The following is a 16,447-nucleotide window of genomic DNA, read 5'->3' on the forward strand; positions in this document are numbered from 1 at the left end:
CTTACCCATAGATCCGTACCCCAACTCATTTTGTTGTTGGAGTTTTGCGCTGCTGCTGCTGCTGCGTTTTCTGACTCTGCCAGTTTCTGCTGCTGCGCTGGCTCTTCTTGATCCGTTTGCCACTGTTATCGTTGTTGTTGTTTCGTTTGGTTTGTTTGGTTGTTTGATTGTTGTTCATTAACGCAAGAGAAGCGGAACATGAAGCAAAACATAAGAACAAGAATTAAAACTGAGAATTTTTTGTACGTTTTTGTTTCATTTGCGTTGTCGTTTCCCTTTTGCTTAATTGTCTATGTGTGTGTGTATAAACAACAAAAATAAAGAGAGCACAATTCCAATAGATGAGTTTACATCAAATAAACGCAGGTAAAATGCAGACGTGTCCAGGCGCAGCGACGCCAGCGTCGACGTCGACAGCGGCAGCGGAATGGCAGGTAGACCGACAAAAATGCGTGTGATGGGGTAATGGAATGGGAACAGGGGGAGGGGTATGACAGGGATACTCGCAATCGCACGCAACAACAACATTAATAAATAAAACCGGCCAACTTCCAACTCATTTCGCTGTCGCGTCGCTGCTGACGTCAAGAAAATTTGTGTGCACTGGCATACGTTGCATTCGCGCGAACGAGATGGCTATATTGAGAGAGCGCGACTCCAGTGTTTGCGAGAGCGGGAGAGAGAGATAGAGAGCGAGGCTGCATTTCGTAATTGGAAGAGAGCGCGAAGCAAAGACAATTGGAATTTTTTTTTTTTTTTTTTTTATAAGCAATCATTTATCTTTATGATGACTATCGATACATTAAAATAATAAAGACACACACAAACACGCGCGCCCGTCTTTAATTGAATTTGCTATTAGTTTTAATTTTTGCTTTTGCCATTTAAATGCTCGTTGGCTGGCAAACAAACGAGCCAACAACAGCACTACAACCATGCGACGCCAGAGAGCAAATACAATAGGCAAATGGGCCTATTGTTGTTTTTACATAATTTCGCACACACACACGCACACACAGTCAAGCAGACACACTCGCACGCACGCACACAACAACGAACGTAGGCCGAGTGCACGCACTCTGCTTCTTCTACACTTCGTTGCTGTTTTTTTTTCGTTTCTTTTCGCGCATCGAAATGGAAATTGGAAATGCAGCATTTGGCAATTCTCAATATTAAGTAGTATTATTAGTAAGCCGTTGTTCAAGTGTTGCACAATTTTATATGTATCGCAATGATATGCGGCTTGCACTTAGTATGCGTCATAATTTAGGCGACATTTGCACTCATACACACACACACGACCACAATTAATTGTTGTTTTTTTGTTCGTGCGAAAACAAATTCAACGCGGACCATGCGTCGTTTTACCTTCGGCGATTCGTTTCAAACTGCAGCAAAGCAGTCCAGTGTGACCGCACTGCGATTGTGAAAAAAGCCCGATAGTGTTGGTTAAAATACCAAACAACGATTAGTAACGATAAAAATCGTTAGGGCTGCAGCGCGAGACTCACCGATAAATGTGTGCAAAATACATCGAACTGTTCCATTTCAAATAAAAAGCTCAATGCGAATTTTTGTAACAATTACCATATAATTTATTGATTTAATAACTAACTAAAATGTAGCCCTTTCGCAGGCATTTTAGAGCAGCCGTAGCCGTCGAGACTTTCTTGTTTTGTGTAAAATAGCGTGCAAATCATTTCACTTGCATTCCAACTAGTTTCCAGTATGCAATGCAATAACAATTACAAAAATTAATTTCAAATCGTTGCTCTTAAACTAAAACAAGGAAACATATATAAAAGATATACATCTATATATATATGTTATATATGTGAGTGTTTCTTGTGTGTGTGTGTTTGTGTGTATACAGTCGTTAATTGTTTACTGAAATTCAAGCAAATGTTTGCCGAGTATTTTGCGAAAATAATTCGAGATATATCGCGACTTAAGTGAAATAAAATTACAAGACTAAAAGGTCAATACAATACTCCTGGCATGCAAAACTTAAAACCTAGCCCACGGTCGACTGCAGCAGCAGCTCAGCGGCGACATCAAGACTCCAACCACATTGCTGCAGCGCCTGTTCGCATTGTGCTCGTCCAGCGACGCCAAGACGACTCAACTGATCTATTTTATAGTGCCTCAAGGCCAGCTGCACATCGCCACTCGCGGCACGCAAAGCATTACGCACATCCTGCTCGACGGCAGAGCTGCCCAGTTCCTGCAACAGTTGCTGCAGCTTCTCCTGCTCCCGCTGCGCATCCGCAGGCACCGGAGCATACAGCTGATGGGCGCCCTCCAGCTGCTGTTGTTGCTGCTGACGCATCTTGTCCAGCCGCCGCTGGATCTGCTGTGCCGAAAGCGGCGGCGGTGCCAACGGAGCTGGACGATGTGGCCGCAAGTAATCGTCGAGCGTGACTTCGTCGTAGATGGCGCCATTGCCATTGGGCACCTGGCCATAGTAGGTGGAACCCGCTGTGGTGGCGGCAACCGCATCATAGCGTTCCACGCTGCCATAGATCGAGGCAGCAGAGGCGTAGACACTGTTGTTGCTGGGCGGTGATGCGACCACACGATTCGAGATGGCCACAAAGGAGTGATGTGTCTCCGCCGCTGGCAACGCTTGCTGCTGATGATTTTGATAGATCTGCTCGCTGGCAGCCAGTTGTGTCGCCGTCTCCTGCGGCGGTTGGGCATAGTACTCGGAAGGCGCTGCCACACGTTCATACCAAATGCGATTCACCAGCGATTGTGTGGACGCCACGCCAGATTGCTCCACATTGTTCTGCTTGGGCGTGGGCGACACTTCGCTGGCATTCGAGAGCGGACTCGAGTGATTCGACTGGCCATCGGCGTTCTTGAGTGGCGTCAGATTCTGCTTATAGACAATCTCCTTGTTGGCATACATGCCGGACGTATTGCGTTGATAATCCTGCTGCGCCTTGCTGCTGCTGCTGCCGCTGTACATGTCCTTCTCCAGCTCGGCTATGAACGATTTGTCCAGCAGCATGCTGTCCGACTGTGGCTGTGATTGCGAATGCTGTTCCATAGTTGGCTGCGTCGCCTCCAGCGAGAGATTGCTCAGATTAAACTGCATGGCAGCGGACTCCAAAGCGGGAATATTCTCCTTGTTGGCGTTGCCAAAGAGACTTTTGCGCACCGACGGACTGCTGTAGAGCGGAGCAGGAGCAGGCGGAGCAGCAGCAGCTGCTTCGTTACCCGCTGCCAACGTATTCGAATAGAGCATCAGCGCATTCGATGGCGATTCCATGTGACTGGTGTCGAAGGGATCTCGATTAGGCTCCCGCTTCTGGGCAAACTCCATCGTGTTGGAGTAGGTGGGCGGCATTTGATACGGCGGCGGCTGCAGACGAGCGGGTGACGCCTCCTCCTGACGCACAAAGTCAAACTGCGGCTGCTCATTGAAATAGGTTGGCGTATTCGGACCCGAGGATGCATAAGTCACTCCGCCAGCTCCCACATCCGTGGGCACATCGATGGGTGCATCGAGCAGACAGAAGGAACTGTCCAACTGCAGCGACGAACTGTCGCCAGCTGTTGTTGCCATCGCCATGGGACGCAGCTCGGGTGAGATGTCTATGAGTATGCCCTCCTGCTGCTGTTGTTGCGGTGGCGGCGGACGCTGTGGACCAGTTGATCCCGATGTCACGCGCTGCTTCACCGCATTGCGACGCTGCAGTCCAGCGGCCTCGTTCACCAGCTTGTTGTAGGCAAACTGTTTGCTCGAATTGTTCTTCGATTCCTTGGCATGCGCCGCCGTCGTCTTCGACGCCGACAAGCTCACGCATTTCCGCTGCCTCTCATCGCCATTGGCCATCGCCGCTGTGGCGCCTCCTGCTCCGCCCCAGCAGAAGCCAAACTGCGCCCCGTTGCTGCGCAGTGGCACATCGTTGAGACGACGCTGCTCGAGGAGACCCCGGGGAAAGACGCCAATGTCGTAGGTGCGTTGATTCTGTCCCTTGATCAGCTTCAGCTCGGAGCGGCCATCGATGATGGCAATCGTATCCCCCGCCTCGATCTGGAGTCCCTTGGCATCGTGATAGCTACGTGAAGCACGCAGCACGGGAGGCGACATGCTCGCCAGGTATTCCCTGTAAAGATGAGAGAAGCATTAGAAATTGCAGTAAACAAATAAGTGAGAAAGCTACAGACGTGTGTGCTCGACTGTGAGATACTCGCTAAGCATTCAAAATAATAAAAATGTATTATAAAAAAGTATTTCTTTAATAACTTGGACTATTTTTATCGTAACCAAATCATTAATACTATATATAATACTATATAGTTATTATCGTATTTACCGATAATCGGAACTCTAGCTCGATTTTCAGAGGTAGAAATGGACGTGGCAAAAATTTGAAACAAACTTTACCTGCATCTCTTATAGTTTCTAGGACGGATAGACAGACGGACGGACATGGCTATATCATCTCGACTGTTGATGCTAATCAAGAATATATATACTTTATGGGGTCGGAGATGCATCATTCTGCCTGTTAACACACATTTCCTGCCCCCACAAAATTATAATAATTGAGTATGCTTCACTGAGATAACTAAGATAACAGAACAATTTAGCGTGACAAAATCACATTTTAAATAAATAAGTAATGAGTCAGCATTCGAGTGAGCAAACTTTCCTTGGATGCAAAACCCACCTTTTGGTTACAATGTATCATAAAAAAATCGCTTAATACATTCCTAAATTTAAGTTGAATTTCCAATACTTTCATTTAAGTATGTTTCACTAATAAAAATGCTTTAGTCATAGATTGCAATTAAAGTTAGAAACTTAAAATGCCACTGTAGTTTTAAACCACAGTTCTGTAGCTCTATTTAAGGAAATATTGAATTGAAGTTTAATGTTTGTTACAAAAATAATTGGAGATTGTAACATTGCAATTACTTATTAAGTTGACAATATTTACAAAAAAAAATAAATTCTATTGTTTTAAGTTGATGTAAAGTAGTAATTTACGCTACACCCATGAGGGAAACTCCCCATTTTAAATGTATTTTCTATTATTTTAATGAGTTGTGTCGTTCGAATTCTAACTCAACTTTCGGGATATATTTTATTACTATTCTTTAGTTTTATGCTAAAATGTGGGGAAGTGGGCGTGGCACAATCTACAAACAAGACAAAGCTATGTATCCCATACAAGAATATTATTACCAAATTTGATAGATCTAGCCTTTCTAGTTGCAGAGATTAAGCTGTTGGAACAGATGGACGGACAGAAAGACAGACATAATAATAACGGATTGTAACTCACTTGAGAGCTGCCATAGTGGGTCGCTCGGCGGGCGTTTTGTCCCAGCACTGCAGCATCATGGCGTAGACATCCGGTGGACAGGCATCCGGTTGATGCAGACGCTCACCCTCGCGATCAATCTTGCGCAAGATCTGCGATCCATTTAAACCCACCCAGGGATCCTCGCCGAAGCTAAACATCTCCCAGAGCGTGACGCCAAACATCCAAGTGTCGGAGGCGTGTGAGAATTGACGAAAACGCAGCGATTCGGGTGCACACCAAGGGAATGGAACTTTCTTGTGCTCGGACATGACATAGCAATCATCCTCCTGAGGCAGCGCACGCATCAGACCAAAGTCACCAATCTTAATCTTATTGGCCGCCGTCAGCAGAACATTACGACACGCAAGATCCCGATGAAGGAAACGCTTCTGTTCGAGGTACGCCATGCCGGTGACAATCTGCACGGACCAGTTCCAGATGTGGGTGAGCGAGGTGTGGCGACACTGTTTGCGGAGTGTATCCAACAAGGAGCCACGCTCCGCCAGCTCGGTGATCATCATCATGGGCTGCGACAACACAACGCCATAGAGACGCACCAGATTCGAATGATCCAGAGCGTGCATGGCCTGAACCTCGCGAAAGAAGTCATCAATGATCCCAGGCTGCGTGAGATTATCCGACTTGAGCACCTTAACAGCCACGGGCAACACTTTGCCCGCCGGCGAGGCGCTCCATTCGCCGCGACGCACCACGCCAAAGGAGCCATCACCCAGCTTGAGACCCAGCGTGATGTCCTTCTCGTGGATGAGGCAAGTGAGTGCTCCCGGCTGTGTTTGTTGCTGCTGCTGTTGCTGCTGGGATTGCTTCTTCGATGAGGGCTGCTTGCCGCCACCAATTAGCTTGGAGAGTATATTCTTGCGCCATTGATGCGCCTTCTTCTTGCGCACCGCCTCCATGAGGCGACGTATCGCTGGCTTGCCCAGGCCACAGCGCTCGAGGTCATCGGGCAGCACGTAGTCAAAGTGCGCAAGTCGCGTCACTTGGAGATCGTCGCGTATGCGCTCGAGGAACTGCTCCAGCTGCACCTCACGCAGCAAATCCTCCAGCCAGGCGGTCTCGCTCTGACCTCCATCCCCGCCAGCTGGTGACCCCATCTCTCGTCTCTGCGTTTACCAACTGCAAGCGAAAGCAAAAGAGTTTATTCATTTGGTTGTGGAATTGCAAATTGTGTTAGTCATTGATCGTTGTCACCTTTGGAGTTATGAATGTGAAGCCCTATCGATAAGATTAAACTATATTTAATTGATAACGTGTGTAACTAAATATAATTGATTGTCATGTATATTTGTGTCGAACTAAAAAAGCTAGCTGAAGTTTACATTTTTTATCATAACAACATTTACTATCGATACGAAGAGGATCATAGGAAAAGAAACAAGATCTTATGTTATCTTAAAATTAAAATTAAATATCTTAAGAAATCTTAAATCGATCATTTGAAATGCATTAAAACACTCGAGAGCTATCATAAATATGTAAGTTATTTCCATAGGTAACACTAAGTGTTGACAATGTTATCGATATATTTTCTTATTACTATCGATAGTATGTTTTCAGTACGTTTTGCATCATTACAATACACAACAATACACCAAACACAAGATCGTCTTTAATCAACAAGACATATGTGATCTTTATATAGTTGTTAGTGAATGATAGCCCAAGAAATTACAATACGATTAATGTCCACATTACTATCGATAATTAAGCAAATCACATTAGAATTACTTCTGCAACAACTCCAATTTCCCAGTTTAGCAAAGAATGTTTTCATAACTTCAGTTTACAGAAGAAAACAAGAGAGCACAGAAAGATTCTTGATCGTTAGACTTGAGTCATACTATTTACTATTGTTAAAATGCATAAACAATTACCGATTAACTGTGCATCGATAACCGTTTCAGACAAAAGTGTTCAACGGCTGCATAAAAGCGAGTTTACTTTGTAGCCAGCTATTAAAGCCATAATTACAGCGACTGAAAAGCGTTCATGATGTTTTAAAATTTCCACTTTCCAGCATCATTAAAACGTTATTCAATAATTCATATTTTATTAATTGTTAAACTTCACAGTAAATCGTCATATTCAGCTAAGCTTTCTTAAGTACTAAATTTACTTAAAACATATTTTATTGACATTCAGCAGTTTCTTACAACTACATTATTATATTAATATTTCATTAATTGTTAAACTTAATAATAGATCGCCATATTCAGATTAGCTTTCTTAAGTACTAAATTTACTTAATACATATTATCTTTCATTGACTTTCAGCAGTTTATTTCATATTGTCAGTTATTAAGTATAATATTATAGTTTAGTTGTTGGTGAACATTGCTTTATCGCGTATGACATCAGCATATATATTTGTCAACCTCACATTTATAATAATTAGTAATACAATAATAGAACTGCTATATAACAAGTATTCTGACTACATAACGATAAGAGGCAGTTGAAGACAGATATGTAATAGAAATTTGTTAAAGCAAGTGGGGGAAAAATTCTATCGGAATTCCCTGATTATTTCCTAATGCATAATCTGAAGTGAATTTCGTTACACAGTTGTGTTATTGAAGACTTAAGATTAAGTTAAGAGACTGTCATTTAAATTCCTTCTTAAGGTGTAATTTTTCCTCATTATAGAAAATATTTGGGCGGCGGTTTTTTGCTTAATGTAAATTCTTTCATTTCGGGCGAATCAAAGATGACAAAATCACGTTGCAAGTTCTCGTTGAGAACGAGAATAGCTGCCACATTGCCACAGCGATAACAATAGTTAGGTGCCGACCAAACTGTCAACAGTTGTCGATTAAAATGAAACTTGTAGCCCTCCATGACCAGTTGATGAGCACGACAGATGATGTTAATGTTGTTGGTGTAATTGAACTTGTCGACAACATCACTGCCAAAGAGAAAGCCAGCACCACGAGGCGAAACCTTCCAGCCAAATTGATCCTCGGGATCACTCCAGAGCAGATCACACATGGGACCAAAATGGGGCACCTCCTGTTTGCGATCAATTGTTCTGATTTCGTCCAAACGTTTGATTGAGGGCGATAGACCGCCGTGCACACAAAATACCTCGTTATCGATAATGGCCGATAGACTGAAGTAGTCGGCAATGTCCATGCAATATCTCCAGACATTGCCATTCCCATATTTCGAGAAACACTCATCGTAGAACCCATAGGTCCGAGTCACTTGACGCGACTCGTGATTGCCGCGTATCAACCAAATGCGATCCGGATAACGCACCTTGAGAGCGAGCAGCAGCAGAAAGGTTTCCACGCTGTAGAAGCCACGATCCACCAAGTCGCCCAGAAAGAGATAGTTCTTGTCGGGCACTTGGCCGCCAATCTTAAACAGCTCCATAAGGTCATAAAACTGGCCGTGAATGTCGCCGCAAACAGTCACCGGAGGATCGATGCGTTGCATGTTCGCTTCCTCAATGAGCAGCGAACGTGCCTTGCCGCACAGGAAGCGCACTTCATACTCGGGAATGATTTCACAACGTTGCAGTTGCTCAATGAGAAGATCTAATCCGCCGTAGTCTGACATCGTAAAACTCTACAATTACTCAGATTCTATTTCACAAGAGACGCAGGACTACTACGTTTTAACCTCGCTTTTTGCTAGAGATGATAGCTTTGATCGATAGTTTCGTTTGATCAACCATCACAACTTTCAGCTATCACGATAGTAACGAGTGCGCTTTGAATGGATTTAATAGTATCGAATTGTTTAAAATAACTACTCTTATTGAGTTCATTTTTGTCAATCTCTATATACACTAAACACACTTGAGCTTTCATTTTTCATTAAAAGTGCTTATTTGTTTACAAAATTCAGAGAAAGATTTATTTTTAAAATACGGGAAAAATAAACAAATTGCAAATGATCAATACCTTGATAATTTCAATTAAAGAATTGTGAACAAATGTTCAGGTATGATTCAGAGTAATAATAAAAATACAAATTCCTGAATATATTGCATTAAAAAATGTTGAATACAATGCTTTGTACAATTGCAGAGTAAAGTACTATCAATATTTATCGATAAATGTTAACGCTTTGAAGAATGTCGATTTACAACTAAAATATAAACTTAAAAACTAGCTAATTTCGAACATATCGCTTTAAAAACAGTTGAATTATAAAAATTCAAATTAGAGTCTTTTTCTAATTTGTATGTCATAATATTTCACTATTGCGCTATAGTGATAGTATCAATGATTTGTTTTCAGAGATTTCGCAGTTCGGAATGCTCGCCATATTTGTCTGTGTTTGTCTTTTGGCTGTTTACTGTTGCTGGAGGGGGCTTCCCACGCTCACGCTCCGCTCGCAACAATTTGAGAAATGGTATTTGCATGCCGGTCACGTCGTTTGTGTTACCATTTTTTCTTTTTTTTTCAGTTTTGCTTGGTTTCCAACTAAAAACTAAAAAACTATTCATTGTCTGCTTACTCAGTTCGAACATCTTCAAAGGAGGTTTTACTTTGGGTGGGTTCGACTGGTTAACGAACTTGTTGCTACACTTCTCTGCCGCAGTCGCTGTCGCCGTCTGCGTCTCCTTCGTTTTATTTGTGTTTACGTTGCGATAAGCCGCGGTGAACTTGAACTCAAGAAGTGGACACAACACACACATTGTATGTATTTATCATTGAGGTACTTCATTAGCGAAAGTGCCGTATGCCATAAAACAAATTAAACGACGAATTAAAATTGCGGTTGCGTCGCTGCTTTATGATTATCAGCCACATTACGTCAGCTTGGAAACACAGTGACATCGCCTCCGCCGACTGCGCTGCTCGCATGCAAGTGGGCCACGCAGAGGCGGCTATGCATGTTTTGTGCCGGTGTGTGTGTGTGTGTAATGAGAGAGACTTAAAGAATGTCAGAGAGCGCAACTGCAGCTGCACACTCGTGTGACGTCACAGTGCAACGATTCTTGGCGCGTGCTAAAAATTCTACTGAGATAAGCCATGTGCAAGGTGTGTAAAAGAGAGAGGAGATCTGATGCGTATTTTTAAAGCTTGAGTCAATATTAATGACAATGAGCAGCTTTTGCTGAAAGCTTCGACTAATAAAGTTAAATGCTTTACGGACAAAGCACTTGGCGAGCAATTACTCAGCCGGAAACAATTTTGTATGGCAAAGCGGATACTGGACCACAATATACCTCAAAGCGCAAGAGAGAGATAGAGGGGCAGATAAATGCTTCGCAACTTGAAACTAATCAGAGTTTGATCAAAACCACCCTGATGGCAAAATTTGCGACATTTGTGAGAACAATAGACTTAAGCAAAATGCGCACAGTTGCGGCTATTCCCAGAGGACACTTACCCGAGTATTAGTATTTTATTGAGAACAACTGCAGACGTCGAGTATATTTTGGTAGATTTGGGAACAGCTGCAGACGTAGATTTTGGGAACAGCTGCAGAAGTCACAGAAGCAGCGAAGCGTTGACGCTTCCGTTGTCGTTGTATTGTTGTTGTTGTTGCTGCTGCTGCTGGCTGCACTTTGCGAAACTTCCTGTCTTTTTGTGAACAGGTTGCAAGAAGATGGCAAATGAAACTCAATATGTGTGCACACTTCGTGGGACAGCAGCTGAAGGTGGCGACTGCGGTGGCAGCGACGCAAGGTGAAGGACGACGACGTCGTCGCTGTCTCGCTGCGTTTTCGTTTGTGTGCGTGAGTACGCGTGTATGTGTGCTGCTTTGTTTACACTCGCTGAAAGAGCAGCTGGCTTTGGATGATTTGCCAACATTGCTGAGCTGCTGCTGCTTCATGGAAATTGGCCATCATCACTGTCATAATGGCCGAGGTGCAGGAGGCAACCGCTTAATATTAATTTAGCCCCCACACACACACTCAGACACACTCGAACACACACTCACTCAATAATGCTCTTTCCCTACGTTGAAATTGCTATTTGCTGCTGTCGTCACAGTTTTTTGCACAAATTTTCCACGGCTTTGCCCCTTTTTCGTTGTAATTGTGCTGTTGCTGTTGAGAGTGTGTGCGTGCGAGCGTTTTTATTTTGTTACATATTCCTTCTCACATCTATTTTGTGTAATTTCGCATAAATTAAACAACAACAAAATTAACGTTTTTCTTGGAAATGCGCGCACGAAAGACAAGCAACTAAAAATTGAGGGGCGAATGCACGAAACGAAGCTTCACTTGTTGTTGTTGTAGTTGCACAAAGGTGCTCTTTATATTATGAAGCTTAAAGTCGAGTCACGTTCAAGCTTGTTTGTTGACCAGCAAGCTCACGAATAAAACGAAGCACCAGCGAGCGTTTAATAAAATTAAATTGCCTTGGCGAAAATACCGTGCGTCGCACTACCGCTAGCGTTTGTTGTTGTTGCACAAATACGAATAAAGACAGCACTGTGTAACCGTTGCTTCAATTACCGAAAATCCCATTTTTAGTTCGAAAATATACTGCTCTAAATGTGGAGTAGTAATAAAAACATAAATTAAAGTTATAAATATAATTTAAAACCCGAAATTTATAAAAAGTTGGACTGTATATACATATAGAGAAATTATAAAGTTGATTTTATCTAAGATTCAAAATATACCGTTATTATAATAATACCATAATAATAAATTTAGTGATGGACATCACAACGATAACACGATTTCAGTATGTTTTGCTCCACATTGCGTTGAACATTCTGTGTCGCCGATTCGAGGTGAATGTTAATTCGAACTGAACACACGTGCAGCGACTTTTGAATTTGTTACTTCAATATTTTAATGTTAAATCTGTTTGCAATTAACTAAAATCATGCCGGCAGCAGTGGCTACAGGTGTGCAAATCAACGGTCCATTGAAAAATAAAAAGATTGTGTTCAACGATGATGGTGAAGCACAAACAAAGCCCATCAAAGCGAAGCACAACAAAAAAAATGAATTTCCAAAGCGGCCAAGAAATGATAATGCAACTGCGAAAACAAATGGACATGTGAAGAAGGCACAAAAGATTAAATTCGACGATGCCGACAATGAAGTGCAAGAGGTGCCACAGGCAGCAGTACCAAGTGGGAAGCACGATAAATTGGTGCTCGATGCTGCGGGCAACGTGAAGAAACCGCAGCGCATCAAGTTTGATGACGATGGCGGGGAGCAGCAGCAAGAGGAAGCAGCGGAAGCTACAGACAGCGATGCAGAGGAGGAGGAAAGGGAGAAAACCAAGAAGCGCAACAAGTATCAGGCGCACACAGACGAAGACGATGCGCAGAAGAAATGGTATCACGTGGTGAGTTTCTAGACAGGATTACTGCTAGAGTTTTATTACAAACCGTTTATGAATTTACATATTAAATCGTTTTATAGCACCCGGATTATCCTTGTAGCGATGAGCTGCTAGACATGAAGGAGAACGAGCAGCTGGAGCTGTTTAATATCTGTAAGAATGCCTACGAATCGGAGAAGAGCACATATTACAAACGTGAGTCCAGCAGCAACATAAAATCTTTACCGCATTCACTCTAAGTTTGATTTTTCAATCCTCTAGGTAATCCCAGTGATGCCCGCTGGTTGCAAACAGCGCTGCACAAGGGCACAGCCAAGGATCGCGCTAATGCTGGTGCTCTGCTTGTCACCAGTAATCCGCTGGGCAATTTGGAGGCACTGACGACGCTCATTGGCTTCTGCAAGATCTCCAACAAGAGCAGCAACGATGTCATCTCCGTGTTAACGGATCTGTGGCAACAAGTGTTGTTGCCGCCACAGCGCAAATTGTTTTCGATCCACACACGTGGCGCCGACTGGAAGAAGGTGAAGAAAGAGGATTTGCACAAGGATCAGATTCGTCGCATCTACGCTTACTGGTACTTTGAGAACGAACTGAAGGATCAATACCATGAGTACCTGAAGAATCTGATGCAGGGACTACAAACTGGTCAAGAGCACAACAAAACCGCCTCCATTGTGGCTTCGGCTAAACTTCTCGCTTATGCGCCGGAGAAGGAGCAAATGTTGCTCACCATGCTGATCAATAAGCTGGGCGATCCCATTGCCAAGATTGCGTCCAAAGCACTTCATCATCTAAGCGAGGTGGCGCAACGTCATCCCAACATGTGCGGCGTCATTGTGGCCGAGGCGGAGAAGCTGCTCTTCCGTAACAACATCTCGGAGCGTGCCCAGCACTTTGCCCTGTGCTTCCTCTCGAGCATTGCGCCCTCGGGTCGTCCCGAAGTTTGCACCAAGCTCGTGAACATTTGCTTTGCGCTGTTCAAGGTGCTGGTGCAGAAGGGCGCCGTCAACAATCGCACCATGCAAGCGATTTTGCGGTGCCTGCAGAAAGCCATCACCGAAGCCCAACCTGCCAAGGGTAGCACCGAGTTGCTGACCAAGGAGATGCAGGATACCATCTATCGTCTCGTGCATCTGGCTGATATACGCGTCTCAGTGCAAACGCTGGGATTGCTGCTGCAGTTGATCACTGTAAAGACAGAGAAATCGGATCGTTTCTATAATGCTTTGTACATCAAGTTGCTCGATCTGAATCTGATTAACATTGGCACCAAGACAGCGAGTCAGCTGCTGCACATTGTGCATCGTGCGGTGCACATTGATCAGCATGTGGCACGTGCGCAGGCGTTTGTGAAGCGTCTACTGCAGATTGCGCTCTATGCGCCACCTCACATGGCCGCCGGTTGCTTGATTGTGCTGCACAAGCTGTTGCGCATGCGCAAGGAGTTGCACGGTGGACTGGGCGATGAGCAGCAGGCGGAGGATGCACAGCAAGTGCTGCCCGTGGCAGCTGCTGCGGAACTGGACAAGTTTGGCAGCGATGGCGATGGCGAGGAGGTGTACAAGGATGTCAAGGAAGAGGAGGAGGAGGGCGAGCAGAAGGAGAAAAAGGAGGAGGCAGCGGAGAAGAAGCCCAGTTCATGGCATCATGCCAGTCTGGCGGCAAATCAAGCAGAGGCCAAGGTACGCAACATCGATGCCTGCAAATACGATCCGTATCATCGTGTGCCCGCCTTTGCTGGAGCCGGCTACGCTTTGCGAAATGAGCTGCTGCTGCTACGACAGCATTATCATCCCACCGTGCAGGTCTTTGCCGAGCAGATACTTCTAGGTGAGAAAAGAGAACTTCGTTGTAGTCACCACTTAACTAAAATTTCATTCCCTCTTCAGAGAAACGCATTGATTACTATGGTGATCCGCTGCGTGACTTTGGCTTGCCCCATTTCCTGGAGCGCTTCGCATTTAAGAATCCCAAGAAGCTGGATCATCAACCGGTGGCTGAAGGCGCCGCCAGTGCCGTCCACAAACGCTACACATCCTTTGGAGCACGTGGCAAACCTGTGCGTTCGCTGACCAAGCTCAACTGCACCGAGGATGAGTTGTTCATCTTCAACTATTTGGAGCAGAAGCGCAAGCAGGCAGAGCTTGTGGAGCAGAGCAAGAAACAGCCCAAGCTGGAGGAGACGGAGGAGGCAGACGAGGCGGCCGATGATGATGACTTGAAGGAGGGCGAAGTGAATGATGATGAGTTTGAGAGTTACTTGGACAATTTCTTTGGCAAGAAGGGAAAGCAAGACGGCGACGATGCAGAGGATGACGATGAGTTGAACTATCTGCAGGAGTTGGGCGGCGAACTGCAAGCGGACAAGTCCAAGAAGAAGCAGAAAAAGAAGCAGTCAGAGGATGACATGGATGATGACGTTGAAGATGATTGGGCAGATGATGCTGGGGATATGGATGAAGATGATGATGAGGAAGACGAGGCGGAAATGTCTGGCGGCGAAGATCAGTCTGACGATGAGACGGGATCCATTGACCTGGAACCTTTGGATGACGGTGAAGACGACGACGATGATGATGATGATGATGCGGGATCCATTGATTTAGATGGCGGCAACAGCGACTCGAGTGAGGCGCCCGAAAGTCCTGATGAAGAGGACGACGATGCGCCGCCCAAGTCGAAGAAATCTCGCAAGGATGCGGTGCTCAATGAGCGCGGTTTTGCGCAGAAACTGAAGCAGAGCAACGGTGCGTATGCGCGATATTCTTAATTTCTTTTCTTTTATATTAATCATGACTTTTTGCAGATATGAGTTCGCTCTTTGCGGCAGCTGATGATTTCTCTAACCTCCTTGAGGAGACGGCCAAAACGAAGGGCCAAGGCACCAGCAATGCCGTCTTCAACAAGGATAAATCCTCCGATAAGCAGCTCAAGTGGGAGGAGAAGCGACGCTCGAACAGCAAAAATTACACCAGCAAAAAGTTTGGCAAGGGAGGCGGAGGAGGCAGAGGAGCTGGCGGCGGGAAGGGAAAGAAGCGCAAACATTAGGCGCAATGTTGATAACTTATAGAAATTACGAATTGTTTTAATGCAATAAAATTATACAAACACAAAATGAGCAAGACTTGTGACTAAGCGGAAAGAACTATATTGATAAAGTATTATATATTATATTTCTTTCCAGTCTTGAAATATTGGAAATTTAGGATACGAATAAATGGAGCGCACTGTACAAGTTGAAAGTTAAATTCATAATAATCAAACAGATTTTAAAGTTATTGATATCAAAAGTAATGCAAAAATCTATCCTACAAATTGTTTCTTTTCAATTCAGATTTTTTGTACCTTTTTTCTTACAAAAGATCATTGAACCATAATATTCCTACGCCACCTTCATATTTTTACCACAATTTTAAATACTTCAATAACACTTCATTTTCGTTATTATTTGAAATAGTATTTTATTTTAACTTTATATACAAACTTTGGTGACTTATGCTCTAGTAAATTATCGTGTTCTTTATTTACTTTGCTATATTTATTTTACAATCTAAAAACAATGTCGCCAACGAAGTTAATTCGCAAGCAACCCGTAAATCGTTTTTGGGCGCTATATACAATGCGCTTTGATACTTGATGATAGATCGTGATAGAACGATCTATCGTACACATATGCTTCAATGATATATCGTATGCAGCAAAAGATATTTTTCATCTGATTGTTTTATGTTATTCTCAAAACTCCCTTCCTTGTGTGAGTTTTGTTTATAACTTAAGTATATTGATTTAAATTACTTTATTTCTACGATAATATGAGGGGAAGCTTAAGAGTTT

At 43.9% G+C, this 16,447-nt stretch overlaps 4 protein-coding genes across 14 annotated transcripts in view; 1 reads left to right on the forward strand and 3 right to left on the reverse strand.

The window, feature by feature from the left end:
• The window catches only part of LOC117567363 (formin-binding protein 1-like), a 39,182-nt gene extending 38,230 nt beyond the window's left edge, over positions 1-952 (reverse strand). For all 10 annotated transcript variants that reach the window (XM_052003840.1, XM_034247305.2, XM_052003839.1 and 7 more), the window contains exons 1-2: positions 935-952; positions 6-122 (exon numbers count right to left, since the gene is read on the reverse strand). In XM_052003840.1, the coding sequence (XP_051859800.1) occupies positions 6-122; positions 935-937 (120 nt within the window). In that variant the 5' untranslated portion in view covers positions 938-952. The remainder of the gene's footprint in view (positions 1-5; positions 123-934) is intronic.
• A 619-nt stretch (positions 953-1,571) lies between these two features.
• LOC117572700 (activated Cdc42 kinase Ack) lies at positions 1,572-11,730 on the reverse strand. 2 transcript variants are annotated; one of them, XM_034255754.2, is made up of 3 exons: positions 10,689-11,730; positions 5,301-6,458; positions 1,572-4,115 (listed from the first exon to the last, which is right to left on the reverse strand). In XM_034255754.2, the coding sequence occupies exons 2-3, from the start codon at positions 6,434-6,436 to the stop codon at positions 2,015-2,017; spliced, it is 3,237 nt and encodes a 1,078-aa protein (XP_034111645.1). In that variant the 5' UTR covers positions 6,437-6,458; positions 10,689-11,730; the 3' UTR covers positions 1,572-2,014. The 2 variants fall into 2 exon arrangements, with proteins under 2 accessions (XP_034111645.1, XP_034111646.1); XM_034255755.2 differs by lacking the exon at positions 10,689-11,730 and adding an exon at positions 6,534-6,679.
• LOC117572701 (serine/threonine-protein phosphatase 4 catalytic subunit-like) lies at positions 7,385-8,981 on the reverse strand. Its single transcript, XM_034255757.2, has one exon. It carries the CDS (start codon positions 8,901-8,903, stop codon positions 7,983-7,985), a length of 921 nt encoding a protein of 306 aa, XP_034111648.1. The 5' UTR covers positions 8,904-8,981; the 3' UTR covers positions 7,385-7,982.
• Positions 11,731-12,048: 318 nt separating the features above from the next.
• On the forward strand, positions 12,049-15,739 carry LOC117572699 (uncharacterized protein F23B12.7). Its single transcript, XM_034255753.2, has 5 exons — positions 12,049-12,613; positions 12,691-12,805; positions 12,872-14,443; positions 14,503-15,360; positions 15,420-15,739. Exons 1-5 carry the CDS (start codon positions 12,143-12,145, stop codon positions 15,659-15,661), a joined length of 3,258 nt encoding a protein of 1,085 aa, XP_034111644.1. The 5' UTR covers positions 12,049-12,142; the 3' UTR covers positions 15,662-15,739.
• The last annotated feature ends 708 nt before the right edge of the window (positions 15,740-16,447 follow it).

This window comes from Drosophila albomicans, chromosome 3 (assembly GCF_009650485.2).
Source record: "Drosophila albomicans strain 15112-1751.03 chromosome 3, ASM965048v2, whole genome shotgun sequence".
Classification (NCBI taxonomy): Eukaryota; Metazoa; Arthropoda; class Insecta; order Diptera; family Drosophilidae; genus Drosophila; species Drosophila albomicans.

Bases quoted from the DNA above. Each gene is read 5' to 3' on its own strand.
- LOC117572700 (XM_034255754.2), bottom strand. From the start codon at position 6,436: ATGGGGTCACCAGCTGGCGGGGATGGAGGTCAGAGCGAGACCGCCTGG. The intron at 4,116-5,300 runs GTGAGTTACAAT...TCATCTTTACAG, and splicing joins CCCACTATGGCAGCTCTCAA to GGAATACCTGGCGAGCATGT.
- LOC117572701 (XM_034255757.2), bottom strand. From the start codon at position 8,903: ATGTCAGACTACGGCGGATTAGATCTTCTCATTGAGCAACTGCAACGT.
- LOC117572699 (XM_034255753.2), top strand. From the start codon at position 12,143: ATGCCGGCAGCAGTGGCTACAGGTGTGCAAATCAACGGTCCATTGAAA. The intron at 12,614-12,690 runs GTGAGTTTCTAG...ATCGTTTTATAG, and splicing joins AGAAGAAATGGTATCACGTG to CACCCGGATTATCCTTGTAG. The intron at 12,806-12,871 runs GTGAGTCCAGCA...TCAATCCTCTAG, and splicing joins GAAGAGCACATATTACAAAC to GTAATCCCAGTGATGCCCGC.